At 35.2% G+C, this 27,003-nt stretch overlaps 1 protein-coding gene across 13 annotated transcripts in view; it reads right to left on the reverse strand.

Moving 5' to 3' along the window:
- RALGAPA1 (Ral GTPase activating protein catalytic subunit alpha 1) overlaps positions 1 to 27,003 on the reverse strand; it is a 130,603-nt gene that overhangs the window by 12,898 nt on the left and 90,702 nt on the right. For all 13 annotated transcript variants that reach the window (XM_072930215.1, XM_002200519.7, XM_012574144.5 and 10 more), the window contains 3 exons: positions 22,143 to 22,301; positions 20,151 to 20,278; positions 138 to 262 (listed from right to left, as the gene is read on the reverse strand). In XM_072930215.1, the coding sequence (XP_072786316.1) occupies positions 138 to 262; positions 20,151 to 20,278; positions 22,143 to 22,301 (412 nt within the window). The remainder of the gene's footprint in view (positions 1 to 137; positions 263 to 20,150; positions 20,279 to 22,142; positions 22,302 to 27,003) is intronic.

Consider the following 27,003-nt stretch of genomic DNA (forward strand, 5'->3'; position numbering starts at 1 on the left):
TGTTCTCAAGCATGTATGTTCTTTCCAATTAATGGTAACTCTTCATGATGTGCAAAGGTCTGAATTTTTAATCTTTATAAGTAAGGATACTGCATTTCAAGTTTAAGATTTTGTAAGAACTGTTTGTTACTTCTTACCCGTCTCTGAGGGCAAATGGTGATAAGGTGCTGGGCAGAAGACCTGAGCAGCAAAATCTTCAAATGTTGTAGGCTCTAGATGATGTTGAACAATTGTTTGCAGGTATCGTGCTCTCTCCTCATAACTGAGTTAGCCAAGAATTAAGGATGAATTTATATAATGCACTGTAACTGCTAAATATCATTGCCTAGTAATTCAGAATTCTTGTTTTTGTTAAATACATATCATGTATTTCAGTGTACACATGTATTTTTAATTCTTTATATGACTGTGACATTGTGTGATGCATTGACATAATATTAAGTGTAAGATACACATGATTAATGTCAACCTTATGGTTCAACTATATTGTTTTCATGTTTGATGCAGAACTTCCTGAAATTGTTTACAAATAACAACAACTTAATTACTCTCTTAAGTAACTAATTTGCCTGTATTCTGGTCACAATTAAATATAAGAACATTTCAATTTTTCAGGAGATGCAGCATGAAACATACTTTAGCATTAACAAAACAAATTACTTTGCACTTTTCCATAATAAACTACTTTCATAATCCCTAAACACACACACATTTAAGACAAATATAGAGACATTTCAGTATTGGAAAAAACACCTTCTTGATTATGTCATTAAAACAAGCAGGAATATCTGTAAAGAATCCACAGAACCCTTAAATACTGGTTAACAGGGTGTTGGCAGGGCACTGACAGTAAAATACTGTACTTCTTATTTTTTCCTGTGTTCTCCCCCTCCAATATTACTGACAAGAGACTGGTATCTTGAAGTGTTGTTGTTTTTGAAGAACCCTCTGCACGCTTCTTGTTCCAGCAGGCCCGATTGCGCTGTTAGCACAGAGAGAGCGAGAAAAAGAGAGAATATTTCTGCTGTTCATGAAAGCAACTATGGAAATGGCTGTCAAAATGTAGAGCAGCAGGCAGCAACATACAATTATCAAGAAAAACCACCATGCTGACTTCATGTTGTATAGTTGCTGAACTGAGAAATCAGTTAACCTTTTCTCACACAACTTTCAGAGTCCTCCAGCTGGACTCAGTATATTGAATGAGGGAAACCTTCTCCAGCTATCTTACACAAACATAGAACGATCAGAAATTTTCCCTGGCATTCATGCTTGTGCCCACTTTTTTTTTTTTTCCATATTTTATTTGCAGATAGTGAGATAATTTTCTCCTTACATAGTTCTGTCTTCCAAAAAAATACCCCAAACAAATCAGCATGCTGAGCTGGAGGAATGAACGCAAAATAGGTCTCTTTAAAATTCTGGGGTCTTATTTCAGGTCTGCTGCTCTTTTTGGGGGAATCAGGGACAGTGAGGAAACTATCCTTCTGACTCAATTTCACCACCTGTGAAATGGAGATAATACTCACATTGCACATATTTTTTAGCAATCCAAACATAAAAACTGTATTACATGTGATAAGCATTTTTAAGTACTAGTGATACCATTTAAAATAATGATACTATTTTCAGTTATGATAAGCAATAAAATTCCCGACACCCAATGAAAGTTAGAAACAATAAACTTCATATTATCTTACAAAACTGTATTTCTACAATTACAGAACTCTTCCTACTCATTTTTTGGCCATATTTTCTCTACAATATTTACTGTAGATTTTACAGTCTATCTAAAAATGAAAAAAATATAGAGAATATATTATCTAGAAACAAGTTTCAGTGAATAAAATTATTTCTATCTTATTTCCTTAGACCATAACTCGGTTTCATAGTAAAACTGGGAAACAGTTTTCCCTCCAAAATCTGTACTCTGAATTCTTTTTGAATACAGAGACAGCTGAACCACAGCAGAAGCCTCAGTTTGGAGAAGCTAAAATAGAAGCACTGGGACAAGAGAAAATACAAAATCTCCAATTGTAATGATTCTGAGGTTGGGGGATAAACACAGTATTGAACCTGAACAGAGGACAGTAATATAGCACAGTTTTTAAGAGGCTATGTATAAGTGGTAGAGGATGAAACTGATGGTTGAAGTCTAAACAATACTACGTATCTCACAACTTGTTGAAAAGCACTTTTTTTCATTGGGGGAGATTCACAGCTGCTGAATTTTCTGCAGTTAATAGAGTCCTTTGATTCACAGCAGTGCCCCTTGCACAAAAAATACTGGCCTTTGTGTATTACCAGAAACTAATTTTCTATTTGGCTGAAAAGGGAAAAATGGGGTTATTGCTTCTCCCTCCTACAGAGCTTTTCATTATGCCTGATGCACTCAACTTCTAAGCTCTTCTGAGAAAAAAAAAATAACTGAAGAGGCAAGAGGTAGAAAAATGAGCTTGTTAGCACATTAGAAGTGAAGTATCTTGGTGGGCCCTAGAAATTCCCAGTGGTGTGTTAACTTATCACTCTATGCATGCTGGCACTGATAGTCTCCCAATTGATCACTCTCTTTTCGCACCAAAGGTGCTGCCAGGAAGCAAAGGCTGAAGGCCCACAGGAGAGCAGGCTGCTATCAAAACAAGCTGTTTTTGAAAGTCTGCTTGAATGGGTAAAATGTTTCATGAAAAAGTAGGGTAGAGACACCTACTTGCTTTTAAAATGCTCTACTTTCAGAGGTCTCTAAAGGAAACCTTTTAGTTTATCCTGTTATATCCAAAGCTTATACACAAATAAGGCAAAATGAAGGAAAGTTACTGCTTTGAACATGACAAAGACATTCTTTTTCTCTAGTCTTGGTACAATCTCCTAATCAAATACAGAAGTCTTGCGATAGATGCTGATCAAGGACAATAATGATGTTTTTGTTACACAGTGAAAAGGATATGTTTATATTAGTCCTAGAAGTCTAATTCAAATGCACACATAGTACACCAAGAGAAAAGTAATTCAGCTATCTAGGTTACTGCTCATCCTAACAATCCACAAAACTATCTGCAGCTTGTTAAAGACATAACCCACCTTAAAAACAAAACCAACATCTGAAGCAAATGCCAAATCCAAAGCTTGCTCTACTCCACACTAAGAAATTACACACTCTTCTCAGAAGAACTCTGTTTCTGTATTAGAGACTGCATAGATGAGATACTTTTATCTTCTATTCATTTATATTTTGAGAACATCCCAGTAATTTTGAAACTCCAATTCTATATGCTTTTGTGGCTAAGATAATCTAGTTCTACACCGTATTTGAATGCAACTGCCTGCAAGAGTGACCATAAACCCATGGTAGCTAATTTCTACATCACTTCTAATAGGTTAGACATTTATTTCTTTAAAACACTGCTCTCTAGGAAAGACTTATTAGCACTTACAGATTGAGTGGCACATACAAACTCAATGGCTACTAATAACAGGGCAATGCAAGCTGTATTCTTACTTTGAGCGGATGTTGCCACTGGCATCAGCAATTAAGATGAAATGGAAAGGATGCACAGACAAACCAATGGAGAAAGACTGGCACAGAGAGTGACAAAACACTTAAACAACAGTATTGTGAGCTGTTTGCTTCTGAACAAGGTGCTAACTGGAACAAAACAGAATGAATAAAAATGTACGATATACATTCATTATGCAGGCGCTCACCCAAATGTGTCAGTTAAAAACTTGCAGATGCATAACTGCAAAAAGCATAATAAAAAAATCTAATCACTTCATTATACTTTTTCAGAAGTTCTAAAAAATAGAATCAGTGCCAGAAAAATTTAGGAATCATATCTTTATAGGCCACTCAAGTTGTAGTCACTCCAGCTAATATTTCATTTACATTAGGCTCCCTTTAACTTATTCTCTAAATCCGTAATTATTTCTATTAATAATTATCTGAAAAGATCTATTACTTGAAAATACTGTACTTTCCATTATTAGACCTGTTGATTTGCACTTGGGAACAAGCACTGAAAGCCTGGCTGTCAGATCACCTACTTATGCCCAATCTTTCTGAAAAACATCATTTCATGTCTTCACCTAATAGTTCTCCATCTCTGTTGATTGTATCACTTCCAAGTTTAGATTCCTATGGCAAAATACATCTACATCTTGCAGACTCTTTATGCATAATCTAAGCTAAAACTTTTTCTAGCCGTCTATCTGAACAAATTACCTAGGCTCTTACCTCACATCTCAGTACTGTCATATCCTTTTCTCTGGCCTAAATAAATGCATTTTTAATCCTTTCATAATCTACTCAGGGCACTGCAGAATCCACTTTCTGGATATACTACTTAGATGGTGCATTCTCTCATTTACTGCCATCAGTCTGCCACTCCCTAGTGCAAATGCAGGTTACTAATTTGAGCTTTATAGTCCATACCTATTCCATCCATTTTACCAAAACTACTCACCTCCAGTCAGTTAATGCAGTCACTCTCACTAATCTTGACCATTTTGGAAAGGCACTTTTGTACTTTCTTCTATGTGGCTTATGTGTAGCATCAGGCTTATATGTAGCATCAGGTTTCCACAAGTGTCCACAAACAATTCCACCCCCCCTCCCATCCCCCACAACTCTCCCATTGCTATTACATTTTCTTTCCATCCTTCTTCACACTTCTCAGTTTTACAGCTGACTAAAATGCAATACAATAAGTCTATGTAGCATTTTTTAGTTAAGGAGTGGATGCATGATTACTGCTACAGTCATTGGTGGAATACCAATCCTAAAATGACATTAACCTGAAGCTGGAAAAAAATGAAGAAAAAGTTTAAACATGGAATAAGATTTCCAAGACTTCATTTAAGGATGTAGCACTTCACAACTAAGTGTTAGATTCTCAAATGGGCTGGAGAAGAAATTCTACTGCCTGCTCCAAAACCCATTTGATAACAAATATTTCCCAAGCACGGACTGGAAAGCTCCTATCCAGGGACTCTCCTCTCCCAAGAAAGTACCATAATGATTAGACTATGTAGATGGGCATGTGTGTTTCCTGTGATTAAGAAGAAATCTTATTTTATGAAACATACAAAAAATTTCAGTAGTGTCAAAATAAGCCACTTTTATGAAAACTTTATTCATAAATCTTCCCTCCTCATACTTGTGTATTTGTATATATGGGCAGTATACATGTGCAGTATACCATGATATAACTGTATACTGGTATGTAGATGCTTTGGTTCCAGAGCTAGAAAAAAAAAGAGAGTTTTAATGAGTGCCTTGAAATACCTTGTACGAAAAAGCTAGAACACATATTTCCAAATAGAAAGATGGATTTTTTTCAGGTTAAATTACAAACTCCTCTCAGAAATACATGTACAGCTGCATCCCTGGCAGTTCCAACTGTTAGCAAAATCATCTAAGAAGTCAATATATATTGATATGATTGTGGAGAGTATGACTTTGTTTGCCAGGCATTTGGAAAATAATTTAAGACAAGCAGAAGCTGAACTGCTGCTCCATCCTTACTCGGAAAATGAAAATTCTATGCCCAGAGATACTTTCTTGTAGGATAAATGGACACTTGCAAGAGGTTTTTAATTGCATATATACACAATTTACATTAAAGAAATTAGCAATATTTTAATAAAATCCATATAAGAAAGAAACTCTCTTTTTTATTACATTTCCCCCCTCAGCAAATTTAGAAACACACATAATTTTTTACAGGAAAAAACCCCAAATCTGTAGTATGGTCAACCTACAAAAATGCTCCTAGGATATTATGTACCAAAGTAAAAAAGAAATAGTGAAGCACAGTGAAAAGCATATGTTGGTAGAAGATTTTAAGTTTTTTGCTCTCTGGCCTGAAAAGGTGTGCAAACCCCACATAATTAATTGCTACAGTTTGAGATACTTAAAATGATGAAAGAATGTATTTTATTTGGCACATTTTTCCTAGTAAATTTCAATTCCTTACATCGAAGTGTGAAAGAAGAATGGCCTCCCCTATAAAGATAACAAGTACAGGTTAGGATCAAGGTTTTAAGCTGAAAGGAAAACTTAGTCCCAGCAGAATTTGACTTCCAGAGGAAGATGAGACAAAACCCCCACGCATCACAGAAACGGAATTTTTTTCTGGGAAATCTCACTCTAAAAGAAGAGACTGTGCAGTGGTTGTCAAACCAGCTGAGCTCACACTGAGTCACAGCAATTTGTAGTCTTTGTTGGCTCTTAGAGTTAAGGATGTAAGTTGGGCTGCTATTGATCCAGTGCTGGAAGCCCTGCAAGTAGCAGCATTTTGTATGTAAGTGAGTGATCAGTATCAACTGAGAGGAATAGTTAAAGTTCTCTTATATTCTGAAAAGTGACAATGTAGAAGTGGTATCATGGTGTTCCCTACTTACCGCATTTCAGTAATTTCCACATCTAGTTTGCACGGTATACAAATAAAATGTTTTTTTTTCTTCCAGCTGCATCTTCTGTTTACTCAAGACACCTTGATATCTCAAAGTCAGTCTGGGTTATTTTATGTTTCTTAAAGACTGCCAATATTGAAAATGGCAAATAAATATTTAGCTAGGTGCATCTGTTTACAGAGCTATGCTGTAAATGAAAGAAGCTAACTGGACTTAGCCAATGATTCATAAGGCAGAATTTAGTTCATTCTCTTCATATCTCACCCATGTTATTTAGGTAAAAAAGACGAAAAAATTACTATTCTTGATACTACTAAGCAGGTGAAAGAATTAAAAATTTTATAGTATTTTAAGGTGAGTTTTTCCTACTGAACTACTTTTTCAAGACAGCTCTTCTGTAAAAAATGTAACAATATATTTTCTTACTCATAAGAATAGAACATAAACCTCAGATAAATGAAAAATGTATTTCAAAAGTAAACTAGTACGTTGCATTTGGTGAAAACATTTTAAACCTGAAGAAGGGGCTCTATAATTATCCCAAATAAATAATTTTAATCAGTAATGTACATGTTACAATCTACAAATTAATGTAGATATCTGACTAATAAAATGTGAGGGTATATGAAAAACAAGTAACAGACCAAGACTGTAGAATATAAGCAAGCCTAACATGTATTATCTAACATATTTAATAACATTATTTTTCAACTCAAGCTGTAACTGCAAAGGCCTTTTTGAGGCAATTTCTTAGATATATTTCTTCATGAAGAAAATAAGGGTATATATAATAGATAAGTTTATACAAACTAATTCCGTCATTCCAAATATTGCAATTTGTTTCCAAAACATAGTTGCATCATCCTTTGAATAAATATAATGAAAATTGCTTTTAAGTTTTTATACTACTGAACAGTTAAATAAATCTGTGATAAATTAAGTGTTATCAGGCATTTTTGCCATTTGTAGGACATTTTTTATTTAAGATTACTTATCTTACAGTTAAAAGAGATAGTTTACCATATATCTACTCCATGGTTATATGGTTAAAAGTCCTGCAAGGTAAGTGTAGGCTAGATAAAGCTGCAGCCATTGAGTGTTTCCAAGTAAATGGTATTGCTTTCTGCCTAGTTTACCAACAGACTACATATTGACTAGGCACTGACTTTATCTGAATTTATGTAAGCATCTTAATTTTTACAGTGTGGGTGGTTTCAAAATTGCTAAATTACTGCAAGAAATTCTAAGTGATGTTTACATTTTCATTAGAAAACTCAACATATTTAACATTCTGCAAAACTGTCCTTCTAGGAAAATCCTTGATGCATTGTTTACTTTTATGCTGTTCTACAAAATCTTACAACTCACGAAATTCATCAGTAGTTTATAACATCTTCTAGGAAGAAAAAGCTGTGATTCATCAGTGCAGACAAAGCTGGGCTTTAATCCACTTCTATAACCATATTGCCAAGTCTATATTGTTTACATCGCGTCTCAATTAAGAGGCAGGCAGGACACCTGGTACTTCTTTATCTAAGTCCCACGGGCTGCCAGATGACTCAAAATCCATAACAGGTGCTAAGGCAGTGTGAGTGGAGCACCATTAACACAAGCTGGAATTGGATAAAATTTGGACTACGCTTAACCACTTAAAACACTCAATTATGAAATGAAAAATGTAACCACTGTGCACCAAGCTCCTTTACAGAAGGCTTATAAAGATATGTAGAATTAAAGTGCAAGTGAACTGAACTTAAAATAAATTTTAATTTCAGTATATTCTTTAGAATATAAACCACATAAAAACTAATTATATAAAAAGTTGGGGTTCTTTTTAAGATAATAATAGAAAAATATACTTTATTGAATTAACTCTAATTCTGCTCATCTGCTTAGGCAGCAAAAATGACAAAAATTATGCTCAGACTTCTTGGAATTTCCAGGGAAAAAATATCTAAATTAAGACTACTTATCAAATTCTTCAACTGCGTAGAACCCAGAAGTTATTTTATTTTAAGGACTTTAGCAAATAGGAACATCTTGTGGAAGGATTAAAAAACCAACAAAGGTTCAAGTGAAAACCTGTATGATAAAAAATACTCATTTGCACCAAAAAATCCCATTGCAAATGTCTTTCCAGCACTTTTTCATCTAAGGTGACTGAATTATATATTAAGCTTAGACTCTGACAGAACACACTGCATGAGAGAAGAAATGAGTATCAGAAATTTTACAGTGGACAATTACTTAAGAACTATCTGTATCTAAATGTGCAGTAATCCAATTAAGTTTCTATTTAATATTGTAATTATCAAGAACACAATATAGTGATTTTATTACCAGAGTAAGCAGCTACAAAGTACAGTAAACTGTCATTTAAGACAGTGTCAGAGTATCTATGATAAGCAGCACATTGGCTTAAACTAATGCACTATATGCCTCTAGGGAACGAAAGGCTCAGAGACTGGGGTTTAACATCAAAATCTATCCATTAATCTTGACTTAAATACAATCTACTCTGCAGTAAGAGGAAGAATGGGCATTCAATGAATTATCTGCTTGAAATATAGCAGGAGCTAATACAAATGTATAGCAGAAAGTATCAGTTTTGGTACGATTTATAGTGTATTGTTGGTTCTACAAACCCTGAACTGCATCTTAGCATGAAGTTAAAAAGTTAGATCAAATGGCTACCAGGATGGGAAGGATGAATACCTCAGCACAACTTTGCCTGGGTGGTTAGAAAAATAATGATAGTATTTAAAAACACTACACTCATCCATGTTTTAGTAACAGGCTATGGGCATGAAAACAAAATAGCGAAGAAAACAATGCTGAAAGCCCATATGCAGGCAGAACTCACACTCCAACTTAAAGGGAGGATTTGTCTTAATAATGTATCCAAGATGGGAATCAATGAATCCATAAGGTATGTTGTGCTAATTGTTTTGAAGCCCACTACAGCTGCCACTGCTTTAGGCTCTCTGTGGAGTGACGAAGCGCTGCTCCTGCGGTCACCTGGCAGCTGTGGGTTTGCAGGAGGCAGCAGGGGATGCGCAGGGCCACCGGCCATGGAATTGAAATTTAGTAAAGCTGTTGTACCAAACATACCAACAAAAGATGTTAAGGTTTGGGCTGAAGTGATGACTGCAACAAATGAGGAATACCACAGGCCAGAGGGGAACTGCAACCCCACAAACTAACTCCTGATGCTGGGAGAGGAATTCATCCTCATTCTGACATCCAGCATTACACCAGTTTTAACTCAAGTAATTAAGATTGATAGGTGTGAAGAATACAGAAGCAAAACTAATTCTCTGCTCTCTGGTATTAGCATGAATGCTTAAGCTCACTGTTTTCATACATTCAAGTATTTAAATTTCTACTTTGAATACCTTCTCTGCATATATAGGCATATTAATTGATGAGAAAAACAGCAAACACATTTTCATGAAGAAATCACTCCAGACTGCAAAATTACAAATAAAAATTATATTAATATTAAATACTGTCCAGTAAAAAGACTACACATACAGATATGTATTAATTTTCCATACCACACTACTAGTAACAAAGGAAACTTCTCTAGTGAGAAATTCTGTCAATAATTCAAATCTGTACTTTAATGAACTTTACGACTACCTTTTAAACATTTTATAGATGAGAATATTTTCTCTTTATCTTGGTTTGCTGCACTACCAGTAGCATATTATCTACTTATAAGCCTCTTTGGAGGGCTTAAGTCAATTTTAAGAATGATTTTAAAAACTCTAAGTCAGGCTTCTATTTAAATGAAGGAAACAAATACTAATTTTCAGTTATTTCCTTTTTTATTGATATTTTGAACAGCAATTAGCAAAGTAGCTAATCGCTCTCCTCCCTAATGCCGTCAAGCTGTTGAGAGCAGTCTGCAGCACTACAATGGTACTATTGTGAACACAGCCTGGCCTTCCTTCCCACAGAGAGTTAAGTGGGCAGTTCCTGCTGCCCATGATTGGTGTCCAGTGAAACAATACTTAAGAGCCAGGTTTTATCAGTTCCACGCCAAAGAAGTGAAGCCAGGGAACCCAAGCCTTCATATCATGCTGAACCATATGCCAACCCTGCTGGCCCCTAAGGTTTATCACTAGGAATCAGGATCCATCATGTCCCCTGTGAAATTTCACTTCACATACCTTCTGTGAAGTGCATGGCTTTGCTGAAAACTGACCTTTTTCCACAATTGGCATGAACAGATGGATGGTAACTATGGTTTAGCAAGCTGAAATTAAACGGTTTTTCTAATAGCATGCATTCTTCTGTGTTTGGGAGGAGAAGCATTCAGAAGGAGATAGATGTATTTGCGACCCATGGATTTATTCAGCTGCAGCTAATCGGCAATTAAACTATTTTCTCAATGTCTAGAAAGTATATTGAGATTAATTTGATTGGCCAGGCTATGATTAGTACTCACATCCTTCGGATTGCCATATGGTAACTCCAATTACTGTAACACTAACTTTTAATCCTTGCTTTATGCTAGCTTATTCCATTTTTCTACTACATGGCAAATAAAGAATAAACTATAATATTTTTGTTATAATTTTGACACTGGTGAATATTTTCACATACTGCTAGATATTTCCACATACTGCTAGATGTTATATACGAGCCCTTTTTCAGTAACTGAAATACAGACCTGTAGGAGGACGAAGCCAACCAATGTGCTAGTTTCTATTAATCTGTTTTTTTGGTACCTCTGATCTTCTAATTCATCTGTTGGCACTGGAAAGCATGCCCCAACTGTTTTGATTAACATATGCAGAATGATGCAGAAACAGTTTACCAATATCTTATTCAATTCACCCCAAAACATCAGTCTATCTCAAAACCATTAAGGTTTTGCCCGTTTTGGTTGTTATAAATAATCTCCCACACTTCCCACCAATTTAAATATCAGAATCAACCATATGGAATGCCACATACTTATTTTTATATATACACATGGTTTTTACTGTTTTAAAATACAAGCCTTGCAAGTTGTTCACACATCCCTTATCTGTTATGAGGCTGAATTTATGAAAAGGATTAAACCAATACACAATGCTGGTTTTTGCAACGTAAAACCAGGATTCAAGTAGTTTTAAAATTATTTCTTTACATCTTAGGAATGTCAGGAAAAATGGTTTAATCCTCTAAGCTTTTATTCACAGACTTCTGAAAGCTATAAAAGAAATCTGTATGAATTTTAACACCTTAAGGGGGCAAGAGTCTTAACATTTTAACAAAGGGCTTTTTTTACCCAAAATGTTTAATTAATTAATAAGGTTAAGTAGGTATTAACAAAAAACCTGTCACTTTGTGTTACACACAAGGCAATCAACTCTGTGTAACATTGGATAAGTTTATATTTTTCATTCCAGTTTAAGGACTTGTAGCCTTCTCCCTGCAAAATTTATTTTTTAAAAGGGCTTTATAGACTTTAAAAACACATTTTATAATGAAAGAGTGATTCCACTACTAACTTTCAGCTAACAACATGCAAAAATTTCCTCCCTTAAAAATATGCTTCAACAAGAAAAATCCCCTTCCCTCAAGGGATCTGTACTGACATATCCACTCAGAAGTTCTAGAGACTGATAAAGCAGTCACTGCTTTTCAGGATAGCTCACTGTCCTCCTTCTATCCTAAAACAGAATGCCACCACCATAAGCCTACCCATATTATGTTGAGAAATCAGTAGAACCAATATTCCTCCTTCAGATGGGTAAATCATATTTATGAAAGAACGTAGAAGTAAAAGAATCTAGACTATATATTTCCAAACAGCACAAAAAGATTTGAGTCTCCCCTATAAGTGTCTACAACATCAACAGAGCACTCAGATCTTTTTAAGTGCAATTAATAGTCGAAAACAACATTACTACAGTGAATCACTTTTGCTGACTTTATATTTTGTGTTTTTACCATTTTCAAGAGTCTCATGCATTTCATTAGGGAAAAGTAGCTAGCAAATAAAGCTGTACTGCTGACTGAAATATGATGTAGACATCTTGTAATAACAATAGGACTATTAAGCACGTGCTTCAACTGTTCCCCTTTAACATGTATTTCAGGCTGGGCAGTTTCACTTTAATGCCTGCAAAGGTCATGGAGCAGATCTTTCTGGGAACTATACTAAGACACACTGGGAAATAAGGTGGTGATTTGAGACAGCCAACATGGCTGTCCTAAGGACAAATCAGGCACAAATTTGGTGGCCTTCTGTAACAGTGTTACAGAACTGGTACATGAGCCAAGAGTAACTGATGTCATCTACCTGGATCTGTGCAAAGCACCTGACACTGATATCCTAGTTTCTAAATTTGAGAGACATGGATTTGATGGATGGACCACTTAGTGGATCAGGAATTGTCTGGATGATCACATACAAGGAGTTGTGATCAACAATACAATGTCACACTTCAACTTACTCCTCACATTAAAAATACATGAAAACCAAGTGAAATTTTGTGAAATTATATTCACTACATGAAAATGTAGCAAACACAGCAGCTTGTACACACATCTGCAAGTATTTCACCAGCAGTTATTTGAAGTGTCTATATGACAAACACTAAGGCAAGAGTTTAAAAGCCTGTCACAAATGTTGGCTCAATCAACTGTCTCTAGTGGCTAAAATCAAAGGCATTTAAAGTGATGCTTTGGAATTATTCATTGCAAAACAATCCTATTATTTCAACAGGTAACAAATAAACGATAGCTGAGAACAGGCTTGCACTACCTCTGAGATCCAATTGTTACTCAGGACACTGCCTACTTTTGCTCCCTGGTGTTGCATTTTAACCCTAATTGCATGATCAAGCCAATAAATTGGACTCGGGGGACAAAAAACCCTACAAAAGTACCTATCCTGACAAAACCAGAGGTTTCAAGAAAATGCACTTCAAACAGAACTGAGGCATGATGAGACAAGCCAAGGAGAGGTATCAAGGCTTGAAAGATAGTCATTAATACTGACAGATTACTGTAATTCTGGCTGTCAAGGTGATCGATTCAAGCAGCATATGCCAATCAATACTCTTCTCATTTACTGAGCAGCATGAGCTATATAGTTAGGTAAGATGTTCCTAAGACAGGATTTCAAACCATACTTAACGAACATAAATACCACAATTTATGCTTTGGAATCTTAGCTCTTTTTTAATTTAGCCTTTTTTTTTTTTTTTTTTAATTGGGCAAATTTCAACATGATGTTGATTATGCTATTACACTGCATTGCCATTGTGCCAATTCCTTTACATAAGATATTTCAAACTGTACTAATTTTCTGTGTAACATATTAAAACACTAATCTTGAACATGAACATTCTTAAATGCAGCAGTTATTTAAGTACCGTTCATTTTGGTTTTTTGGCATTAGTAGTTTGCCATTCTGAGCACTTTGGCCATTCATGGCCATACAAGTAACCTGGTATTACATCATTCTGGTATTTTCCCAGCAATTTTCCTTACAACAGCCTCTTTTTGTTCAGAAATACTTGTGAAATCACACAAAAATGCATTAATTTCATGTATTACTTCAGAGGAAAAGTAGAGTAAAGGTAAAGATATAGCTATTACAGTCATTGCATAACTACAGGGAGACACACACACAGAGAACTCTATATAGATATACAGAGATATAAGACTTTCCTCTTATATTTAGATTTCTTATAATGCACAGAGAAACTGTTACATGACTTCTTCAAACTGAAATACCTGAAGAGTCCATTAAAACAACCATATACTTCTACACATCTTGGAAATCTTCAGCTTTTCATGTTATGTCATTGTATGCAAGCATTTAATTAATCAATCACATTTATAATTATTAAAATATCAAATAAGTTGTCAGCAGAACTAGGATCTGGGAGAACACCCAGAGCAATTCAAAGTATAGGAAAGTCTGAACATCATATTCTGTACCTTATGAAGCTTGCTTGAACTAGGAAAACAATTTTCACTGCTAAACAGTAAAATAGATAACTGCATTTTCTTCTGGAAAAAACAGCAGGGGTCATATGACAAACTCATCCATGTCTCTTACTTGAAATCATATCAGACAAGGCTACAACAGTAGTCATCAGGAATGGAATAAATATCCACTGAAATTCTGAAATTTGTAATTATTTGTATTAAAATATATAAAGTAGTTTAAAAAAAGAGTACCAAGCATTATTTTTAATGTCGGTATAATCTCACCTGTGATGACAAGAAAAAGAAAAGAATAAGAGGTATGTTAAAATCTTATTAAATGTCCTGTACCAAAAACATATTGCCAGAAATACAGCAAACTTTCCAGACTCTTGGCATATGCCAGATAAAAAAAATTCTAAGCCAGAAAATATTAGAAGAGTAATCATAATTTCACGTATTATTCCTTTCACTACACCAGTACTATGAGAGTGAGCAACCCTTATGCCTCTTCCCCCCCCATTTGATACATGGTTGTCACTGATGCACTGCCACTCTATTCACTTTTTTCCTTGGAGGTGCTCGTGCAGCTTTAAGATAGAAAACTTCCTGGAAAAGGGGAAACTGGCCCTACCTAAATCAGTGCTATCCAGTTTTAACTTCTATGTTGCTGTACAAGTAAGAAATCTTCAAAATCTTTACAAGTTACAGTTTGAAAATTCAAATACAACAACTATTCTTAATTAAGTGAAACAAATGTAGCTAGAAGTCTGAAGAATACCCTTTGCTCACTGTATGTCATTAATAAAGAACACTTTCTTCACTTTTCCAGGGCCTGCCATTCGATCTTCAGGCAGGAAATGGTCAAGCAGGAACAACAAACAGCAACACTACCAGTTCTAATAAAACCCTTTCTTGGGGCTGTTGAGTATCACCTCAGGAAAAAAAGCTTTTCCTGAGTGATCAGCTTCTAATACAGGGCAAACTTTTAACAAACCACTCATAGACATTACTTTATTCATAAATAAGTTACTGCCTTGTCAGACACCATATGGGGTTAAGTCCTTCCCTTTCTCTAGAAGACAACTGTCAAAATATTAGCTATGATACATGAAGTACCAACTGATTAGTCATACAATATCAAACAAGTTAGGAGGATGCCAAATTTTCAGTTTTGGTAATAAAGATTAATTTATCCAATCATTCCCATTTTCAGATGGAATAATTAAAGCAGCATTATTTTTTGCTATTTAAATGAATTGGTTTCATGTGACCAAAAAAAATATCAAAAATGAAATGCCAGTTCTTGGCACTAAGTCAAAAACTTTTCACAATATTAGATGGAGGGAAAATTATTATGATGTTTAAGGATAAAACAATCATGCATACTCCAAGTATTCTAATTTATCTATAAATTTCAGATTTAAAAGATGTTAAAGAGGATTTAGCTTTTTACTGTGTGTCTTAGGTAGCATCTATAACAGGGGAATACTATGTAAGACAGAGTTTCTCAATTGCACTATCTGAAGTTTGGAATAATTGTCAACACTCCAGAATTTGTGCACAATGAAAAAAGTGACACTTATTTTCTTCACAATTGCAATTTCACTCTTACAAGGTTTCTAGTATTTGTCCTGCTTTGTTGCAATAATTGTAAAAAGTTGGATCACTGGAGGTGCCTACTATGTCAAGGTGCACCTCTTGGCATCTGGCTGATGTTTGCTGTTTATTCAGGAAGTTCAAACAGAATTTTATATGGAGCCAGAATTTCTATTGTTCCAAATACTTAGTATTGATCCATTTCCCACACATGTTTGATTCTGAATTCAGAGTGTGACAAAGTGCTTGGTCTGAGACATAAGCCATGAATAAAACTCTTTGTATCAAGAATTTCAATGCAATTCAATAAAGAGTATTTAACAATCCCTAAATATTGTCCTTCTTATTCTACATCATAGTGAAAACAATTCTCAACATTTAGTCCCATTATTACACCTTCATTTATGAGTTTTAGAAGTTTTCCCAGCCTATGTGCAGCTTGAGCACACTCAGGAGATAAGCATGCATTTCTTAAGACAATGGCAAATGCAAGGAGGAAAAGAAACACATCAGCTGTGAGACAGAGAGGGGGTTACTGCTGCTTCATTAGCAAGACACCACGAGTATTTTGTGCTTCCATGTGGTATGTATGCCACTTATTCCTGAGGGGCTACTCATACAAAACAGCCAGGTTACCAAAAATTATTGGGGGATGAGAGAATACTTGAAGGAGAAATTAAAGCAAATTCCACACACCACTGTAAAAACTCCACCCAAAACAGCAATATTCTCTTCACACAGCTGCACCAATGAGTGTGTCAAGAATCAAAAAAAGCAGGACACCTGCCATGCATGAATAATGTTTGCTAATAAATTTAGTAAATTTTTAATCTTAGAACATGACAATATGGAAATATATAGTATCCTGAGCAAAGAATAAAACCACAAAGAAGGTAAAACCTTTTAAAATCATTAAACAAATCAAATCTTTGAAGTGCTTTACTATCTAAGTATCCTATCAGAAATGTCAAAATAATGTCAGAAAGAGGAAGGTGATTGACAGAATATGTCAGTCTAAGAAAGCTACTTGAGACCATACAACACATACTCCAAGTTGGAGAAGACTGTAAGAGGGAGATGACCAGAATTTCTGGTATCCATGCAACCATTATTATAGCATTCACACATACTGCCATTGCCACACTGTGATTAACAGACCGGCGCATTAAGGAAAAAGTTGCAATCAGGTTACGTGAAGAGGACTGAATATCCCTGCTGATTGCAAATGACAGCTGATTTTTTCAGTCAGGTCTGCACTTAGAAAATGCACTATCTCAGAGGGTAGATAAGCTCTCTTTGGAAGTAGGACGGCCAAGCTCAGTGCCAATTTTTCCCCACCCCATATGGGGAATTAGGAGCAAATGAACACAGTCTTAATTAAACTAAGAGCTTTGTGATCCATCACTACAAGATCTACAAATGTGGTGTTATAAACATTCTTCAAAAATGGATAAGCACCGGTCTGCATACACATCATAAGCTCCCTACAAAGTAAAAAAGTGCTCACCGAGTATTACATGGTACCAGAAAACAAAGCACACACCTGCAGGCAGAGAGACATCCATACACTCATGCTTGCTTTGAAATTAACTATTTCTGCTGGTCTACTACTGTTAAAAGAAAGGCTAATACAGAAATGTAGTGCCTGACATCTGTTTTCTTTGACAAGTCTCAAGTAGTCTTGTGCCCTTGGCATCCACATTCAACTGGATATCTATTAACTATCATCCAAATTCCTAATAAATTAACACTAATCAGTATATTAGAGATTCATAAGTAAGTAAATGAAGATCACTTTCAAGAACATCACTTCAGGATTCTCTTTCACTGACACTGTTATGGTCCTGGACTTGTGGAAATCCCTGATCATCAGATTCACTTTTCCATTTCCTGTACTTTCTGAAAAATAGCAATTTTCTTCCCTTTTTCCTCCCTTTTCAAATGTATCATTTTCACCACTCTGAGCCCTCTTTTTCTTTGCTCCAGCAATATTCCAACACATGGAAAGGCCACCTTGATTAGTGAATCCTGTCTTCCACAAGAGACATTAATTCCGGCAGTGTCTCCAGAAAAGCTACTTAACCACAGACCATAAAATATGCTCGTTCCTCACATCTTTTAGTTTATTACAAACTTAAAAGCCAGAAGTGAAGTGCTGCAGCCATAGCTAAAATATCCCAGAGGAATAAAAGCAGGAGACAATAAAGACAGTCCTTGACGTCTTCAACTCTCTGCTGTCACAGGAACATAATTAGATTCAACTTTCAAATGTTCCTAGATAACAGACCATGTCCATGTTACAGGAAACATCCACCACTCCTAGCTATTCTTGTGTGAGGGAAATTCCTTCTTGACCTCAAGTCTGGCCATAGGCTGAGCACCATGTCCATGACATTTTTAATCAAGAGGTTTTTATGCCACTGAGACTTACGCCAGACTTTGAAGTTTAGCATTTTTGCTGTTCTCTACTGACACAACTGACTCCATCAGACCCTAATTCAAGCTAGGAAAGTTTGTAGAGTTTTTTCCTAATTTCACACCAAGCAAACAGATTTTTAAAGAACTTCTCACAACTCCATTTTAACTTTTAGATTATTATGCTGAACAGTAAATATAAGATACTCCAAGACAGATGGAAAACGAATTCCACTGATGACTTAACAAAGCCACCCTTTAATATCAGTGTCCAGTCAACTGGTACTTAATAAGCTTACCAAGTGATGACATGAAACCTACCAACCAATGCTATCTAAAATCAAATACACATAATGCTTCCCCACTTATCATGCTAATCATACCAAAAGACATATTATCAGCATTTTAAAGGAGTCCACATTATGTCATAAATGACATGCTGTGCTTTGATGCATATTAAAAAGTACAGTTTGGAAAACTGAATTAAAAATGCAGTGCACAACTCCATGGAACTGGCCAATTCCTAGACATTGAGCTGGCAACCTATCTCGAAGGAATGTAATAAACCTTTCATAGTCTGTAAAGTTTAAACCTACAAGTCCATGAGGTTTTTTTGGTACTGGAAGTTTACTATTTCAAAGTAAATTGTTTTCCAATTGCTCATCGCTATACATCAATATAATGCTCTAAACCATCACTTTTGATGGTTGATGATGATAATGATAATACATTTTAAATTCTTTGACTAAGCTACTTGAGTAATGACAGAAAGATCGGACCTTTCTAAACATGAAAATACAATGAATCAACATGTGTCATCTACAGAAATGGCACAAACATCACTTAATGTGATCACATAAAACACATCCATCATTCATCCCTAAATCCATTTCATCATATCTAATCCAAAACTCTGCAAGTATTAACAGTCAGTCACAGAAAAAATAGTATTTTAGCAACAATCTATCACATGACAAGAACTAGTATTTATAGCTTGGTTAGAAATTAGGCACAGAATTCTTCTCGATCAAAATTTAAACTTATCTTTCAGTTTATGAAATTGAGAAATTTCTTGATGATTTAACTAACATGTTGATTTTAACTTGTTTATTTAACTAACAGAACTCAATCTAAAGTAAGGAAAAAGGGGTGTATGTGACTGACTTATGTTTTTTAATTTATGGTTGATAGATCTATTCTTCCAAGAGCAGCTCCTCCAAAACATAAAATTTCAGTTCCAACAACAAAAACAGAAAAGAGGCAGCCTTTTCTGACACATTTACAAAGATACTAACATGATTTTGAGATCAACTTTGTGTTCTGAGCTGAATAACAAAATCTGAGTGATGGAAGTTTCATAAACTTTGCACCTTGAAGGAAAGCAGCATTATTGGAACTAGAAAATAAAATTAAGCCACACTAATACTGGATAAATGCTTAGTATCTTAAGGAAAGAAAGATTGTTAACAGCATGATATTGCTATTTTAGAAAGACCATTCACAAAATGGTCATTAAAATAATTTTGTTAACAAAAAATGACAAGTCTATGCTACAAAGCATTAGTAACAGGCAGTTTTTCAGCACTTCATCTATTGTGTATTTAATTAAAAAAATCTGGTCTTCATCTGAATGCTCTTCTATGGTTTTAAGTTCCCTAAAGGCAACATCACCATTACAAAAAAAATTCCCTATATTAATCTGAAAAAAAATAAGAAACCCCATGAATATCATATCTATAGAACTTCAAGGGAATGTATATGACTTGGAAACCATTTGAGTGAAAGGATACAAGTTTTGGTATAATGGAATTAATGATTTCAATGCACGGCTTGCATTTATAGCTGTTGCACGAACCATAATAGGCAGAATTTTTCCATTCACAATAGCACCATCAAAGAGTGGACCAAAAAATGGAACCTGAATAAAAAATTAAGAAGTTCAACATAAAGCAAGACAAGATCATAGCTATAACAATTAGCAATCAACATTAACAATAGAGCACTCAAATATATGTCTTTTTCCCTCCTCATTGCTAGATAATCAAACCAGTTATTGTGTTGCAAGTCAGATCTTTTCTCTTGTGGAAATACACAGCCACATAACTGCTTGATATCCTTGGCAACAGATAACACAGCATACGAAAAAAATTAAGTAACTATTTTAATGTCTCATCAAAGATCATTTCCAACATTTGCTGCAAAAATCCTAGGAAGTCATGCATATAATGCTTATGAGGTTGATGGGCTAGATTATAATATTATAGATGGTAATAAGCAAAAGAAAAAATTACTCAAATTCTAATATATTTTTTATCATGGCTGTAGTTATTAACATGTCTATAAGGACCAACCCAGTGTGAAAGTATCATGCAGTTACTGGTGTATTGACCTTCACCTTCTATTTTTTTTTCCTTCTGTTCCTTTTTTTTACATTATCTGAACAAAAACACTGTGGTGAAAGTTTGCCTCTTTGGAAACTAATTGTAAAACCTTATTTGTGAGATCAGTAGAAAACTGCAATATTTAGTATAGATAGCTCCCAAAAGGTGAACAGAACAGATAGATCTTATGTTTTGGCATTACATATCTCTCTAATCCATCATCATTTTGCAATTAAAACAAAACAAAACAAACATTCAGTATTAAGTATCTTCATTTCCTTTACATGTGAATAAAGTTCTGAAGCTGCTGACATAAAGCAGGAGAAAAGCAGCAATATTTGTGCATCACCTCAGCAAAGGGAGCAGAATATACACTAAATATTCTTCCTGCTAACAGTAAACAAATGCTGCAAAAGAATTTTAGATCCCTGTGTTATCTTTGCCATTAGTAATTTACTATAGTTTTGAGAATACTGAAATCTGATGGAAGGCACTTTTTGACATACAAGGACTTCTTTTTGGACTAATAACAATCAGCAGTTTTTGCTTTCCTTCTTAACATGCATGCTCCCAATAATACAACTATTTATATTTAAAATAGTAAAAGAATATACTTATTAGTTAAAAATGTAAGTAATCCAACAATAACAAGACTGATTATTGTTTCATTCCTATCAATAGATAGAGGCAATCATCATAATGAGGCAATCCTATTTCTGCCATACCACATTGATTAATATGACTACTTGTAATAATAATTTTAAGAAAGTATAGAAATTCGTGGCAAGTGACATCACACACAGAAGTTAGGTAGTACTAAAACTCATGACCACTTTTACTCAGTCAGTTTAGTGTTCACAACCCTAAACCACTGCTTTAAGAACAGGGCCAACACTGACATTTGAAGAACAGTCATTAGAAAGAATGTGTATTCTTATGCCTAAGGGCTGAGTCATCTTGCTTTTCTGAATTAATCTCCAAATTCTTGTGTGGAGATAAGAAGAAAGTAAAAAATAGGTTTGAGAGGAAAAAGGGGAATATGACATGGAGGAAGTTGGAGCAGGCCATTATTCTAACAACCTTGGTTATGTATCAAATTTGATAAAAAAGCTCAACGAGTTTACTGCAATATTTAAATTACTATGCAGAATATTCTAGCTTTGTTTCCAGATTATGCTGTTAGCAGATATGCTTTACAGCATCAGGCCTTTGCAATTTCAAGTTACTTATTTTACTATGCACTGTACTCACTGAGCTCTTCCCTCCTACCACCTCTGCAACTGTCCATTCTTAAGACACCACCTTGTTGGGTCAATCTATTATACCCAAACCTCAGATTCTAAACAAAACTCAGTTCATGTTAAACACACAAAGGAAACACAAAAGAAAACAAACCCTTACCTCAGGCTTTTTCATAATCTGGATACTGAACATATGGTTTTTCATGGGATAGATAACTATAAGAACATCACCAAATTCTGTTGGAATTATTCCTCTTCTATAATCTCGAGTATGTTCTGACCAGACAATGTGTACTTCATCATTTCCTAAATGTCTTAGCTGGAAAATCAGGGAAAAAATGCCATCAGTTTGAATATTCTTAATTAATATTCTATAGCCATACAGCTATATTAAATGTATATATTTAAAAAGATAAACCCACTAAAAAAACATGAAGAAAAATCAGTAAAATAACCAAATTACACAACAGCTCTTTTAAAATTTCAGTGTATTAGTTGACAGCACTGGTTTGTGCTATAGATTTTTATATATTGTTGTTGATTTCTATTTAAATTAACAGATATATGAATATCTGTCTTCTACTGGAAGCTAAAATTTTGTTGATATTATCTCAAGAATGCAGAATGATTCAACCTGATTTACTAAAATGTGTTCAAGATTGACATCACTGATAGGAAGAAAATTACTAAATTCTGTATGAACTTCCAAAGTATATGAATGGAGATCTGTTTAAAAGTTACATATTTGAGAAGTAAACCACACCATTCTAGCCAAATTCCAAATTGCCTACTACAAACAAAAAGCTTTCAAAGGAGAATAACTACTGCATTCTCCATAGCTCCCAGAAGAACTAAGATAAATGCTCATTTTCCATGAAACCAGGACATCTTTGTAAAAATAACACCCTGCTCCCCTAGAAACTATGAAATGGTTCTTGATCTGGCTCAGAATGGCCAAATGGGTTCCTCAAAATCCATGTTGTATCCTCAGATGTAATCATATAACCAGATTAAGGAATTCCTTGAACACTTTGGAATTACCTGATTGAAGAACCAAAACACTTCTGACAAACAATGTCATCTGATACCAAATGTTTACATCATGTGGAGAGGCTTTATGTATACTGATGAAATACATTCAGATTATTAAATGTGAGATTCTTTCCAGTAAGTGTTATTTCTGAAAATTCAAACTGGAATATCTTTTTTATCTCCCAATGCATCACCAGATATTGACAATTGTGTTCACCCCTGCTCTCAGCTTGTTTCCACAGTTTTAGGTAGGTGGAACTTGTCAAACAATCACCTTGATGTTATACAAAGGACTGCACTATTTAACATGTAGCATACAAATACCACTCTGAGCATGTACAAGAAGCTATTCAATATAAAAAAGCAACAATTTACCATAGCACTTTTAGAATACAATTGTACATTAAATAAAAGCAAAACACATGCATAGTCTTCAGAGAAATTTAATTGCAGTTATTCACTTCTTTATTTTACAAAACCTCCTGGAATGCTGCCTTTGTCTTATTGGAAGGCCTACACCAATTGTCAGTAGCAGACTCAAAAAAAAAAAAAAGGTAAAAAAAAGGTGCAAAAAGAATAAGAAAGAGAAAAAGAAGCTGAGTCTGCTCTTCTTTCTTAGCTTTAAATGATATCAGACTGAAGAAGAGGGTTGTATTTCTATTAAAAAAAAGGATTTTCTTCAGTGTTGGACTGGGCAAAGGACAGGTGGCTTCAATATCCTCTCTCTTCTTTGATGCTCAACAAGTAATTTGTTTTGTCTGGACCAGACTGTACATACACCTACTCTTAAAGGGCCGTGGTGCCTTTGAAGCCTGTTCTTGTCCCTTGGGTAGATGGCTGAATTATTTTGAACAACACTTACTCAGGGACACTCCTGCACCAACACTTAAAGTCAACCCAGCAAAAGAATTGGTTATATGAACATTTACTATATTGAGCTTTGTTTTACTAGGTTAGAATAAAGCCAGACAGCGACCTGAATGGCTGATGTGCAACAAACAGCAGCTGAAGAACCCCTGGATAACACTTTACTATGACAAGTATCATAAAAGACAATTAATTGCACAACTGACCCTCTCCTACCTTAGAATCATAGAATCATTTAGGCTGGAAAAGACCTCCAAAATTATCAAGATCATCTGTTAACCTAACACTGCCAAATTCATCACTAAACCATGTCACTAAACACCACATCTATACATCTTTTAAGTACCTTTAGAGAGGACAACTCCACCACTGCTCTGGATAACTTGTTCCAATGCTTGACAATGCTTTCTGTTAAGTTTTTCCTAATATCCAGACTAAACTGCCCCTAGTGTAACTTGAGGCCATTTCTTTGTCCTGTCTCTTGTTACCTGGGGGAGCAGATTGACTTCCACATCGTTACAATCTCCTTTCATGTAGCTGTAGAATGCAACAAAGTCACTAAGAGCAGTAGGAGAGTGAGAAGAAGCACACTTAGTTGTTTTTTCTTTCCTGGCTATAGCTTGGAGGACTTGATAAGATACAACAAACACACAACTAAACACAAAACAAAACACACAACTAAAAAACCCTTCAACCCCCCAAAATCACCAGAAAAGCAACTTCTCCTTCTTTTAGTTTTGCAGCAAAAAGCAAAAAGCACTGTAGCACCAGAACAGCCCCCATTCATTGATTTTCATCAGGGCAGAGTTCTATCTTTTGAGTTTACAAAAGGCTCAGCTTCATTTCAGCCTCCTCTAGCATCACTGTCTAATAAATCATTATTCTTGGCCTCCTCTCCTTTGGCCACAGTTAACCAACTTCTCTCTTCAGGCATGAGACAATTTTTTAAATGGATCACAAACATGATCCGAGGGGCGAAAATATATTCTTGTTTTAAATTCAGGTCATTTCATTGTACTGGTCTCAAACATAGTCCAAGAAAATAACTTGTTGGCACATATTTTTGAAGGGTGACAGGAGCGGAAAGCAGGGTTGTCACATCTTAAACTGGCTATATCACCAGAGAAGTCAGTGAGGAATTGCACCTCAGATTAAAAAAATAAATTCCCATTTTGCTTCCTTAGCGAAGTGAGCAAAGTGACAGTCAAACTAGCTGTTGAAATCTGACAATGATAAGGTATCACGGACTGACAGGCTTGCACTTAGAAGGAAGTGAAAAGTTCAGGGAAAATGAGGCTGCCCAACCATAGAGAAAGCATGAGGCAAATCAGTTTGGACATGAAGTGTTGTGGAATGTAAAAAAACCCACATGATCCTAGATTGAGGGATGGCCATCTGGAGCACTGACTGAACTAACTGAATCAACTGCAAAAAGCAGAACTGGGTATGATAAACCATCACTGCACTGCACCACTCATAATTCATCAATATTGAACTATTTACTAAAATAATTTTTCCTCCTTTGCTTGCCATCTTTGGAATCAGAGACAATAAACTTATAGACTATTAGAAGCAAGTGATGGTGACAGTGTAAATAGCAAATAAAAAGCTCTAAGATCCAAAACATATAGAGAGTTTAGATATTGCAGCTTCTTGAGGGCATCACTGCCTCTGAATTTCATTTGTCAAAGGTTGCCCCTGTGTACCTGTTACTGATACCTGCAGTTAATCAGACAGGATACAAGTTTCTTGCACTTCTATGAAAGTTACCCAGATGGGAGCATTGCTACTGAGACATGCTTTCATGTTAGACTGAAACAGATTTTGCTGTGATAAAAGCATCCTGTGTGGTTATTTCAGTAGGATTACTGACAAGGGATACATATTTTTGAATGCCAAGTGTACTGAAGCCATCAGCGACCTTTCTTTGCAATTTCAAAGTTTGCTTAATACTCATATATATGTGTGAGAATATATTCCAGGCTAAAAGTAGAAACTTCTTCAGAAGAAAAGGAAAATGTATCATATTATTTCAGATTTCCAAGTCCTGTCAAATATATTTCACTTCATGATTCCTGTCAAGAATGATCTGGCAATGACCAGTTTGAGTAAAATATAGAATGGCATCTCTGTGACATGTAATGGATTAAGAGTCAAAATCAGAGGAATCAAGTAGGTGGATGATGGTATAAAGTATTAACGGTGGTATTAAAAAAGAGAAGTACTCAGGATCAAAACTTTGTTTCTATTATAGGTGGTCAGATGTCTGACAAAAATAATATAAAGGGAACAAGGGTTTTTTCAGAAGTTGTTCTGACACTACTAACACAGTGCTCCTTATTGCTTCTTTCAGATGTCCTTGCCTTGGTCAGCAAGAAAAGCTTCTGAAAAAGCACAAATGGTGGTAACTTGACTCATCAACAACACTTGATTCATGGAAGAGATCTGATACATGACATTGACTTGAAAAGCTTTCCTGGCTTATTCATCTGCTAGGTTTTGCATAAAACTTTCAGAAAGAAGAATTTCAGATTTCTTCTCAATTTTGCATTTGAGAACCTTGAAATTCAGCAGTGCTAGACAACCAAGATCTCCTGCAAGCACAGCAAACATTTTGAGAATCCATCATTCACTGTAATTATTACACCACAGGAGAACCAGAGACTGACCTCCTTCAATTTTAATCTGGATTCTTTGTATTTCTTTGTATTGAATTAGAAGTGTCACAGAATTCAGTGTCCTCGACACCAGTAGGAGAAACATACTGAGCTACACCTACCTCTGCTCACTGAAACCTTACGGACAGACAAAAACATGACTTCCCAAGAAGGTGTGGTCCCAGTGTTACCTAACAAAATGGGATTTGGTGCACACAGAATGGACAGCTGTCAAGACTGAATTCTGTGTTAATGGTTATTCAAAATTCACCACAAGCTGTCTTCATACTTATTTCCTGACCTTGTTTTCCTGAATTTACAACTACTAATGTGCGTACATCACAGTAAGCCTAACAAAGTGCAAATCAGTACCAGAGTAAGTCACTGCAATAATATAAATAATAAAAAAGTCCTTCAATAATGTTATACTTCGACCTGGTGATACACTGGAAACACCTGGAGTTA

This window comes from Taeniopygia guttata, chromosome 5 (genome assembly GCF_048771995.1).
Source record: "Taeniopygia guttata chromosome 5, bTaeGut7.mat, whole genome shotgun sequence".
NCBI lineage: Eukaryota > Metazoa > Chordata > Aves > Passeriformes > Estrildidae > Taeniopygia > Taeniopygia guttata.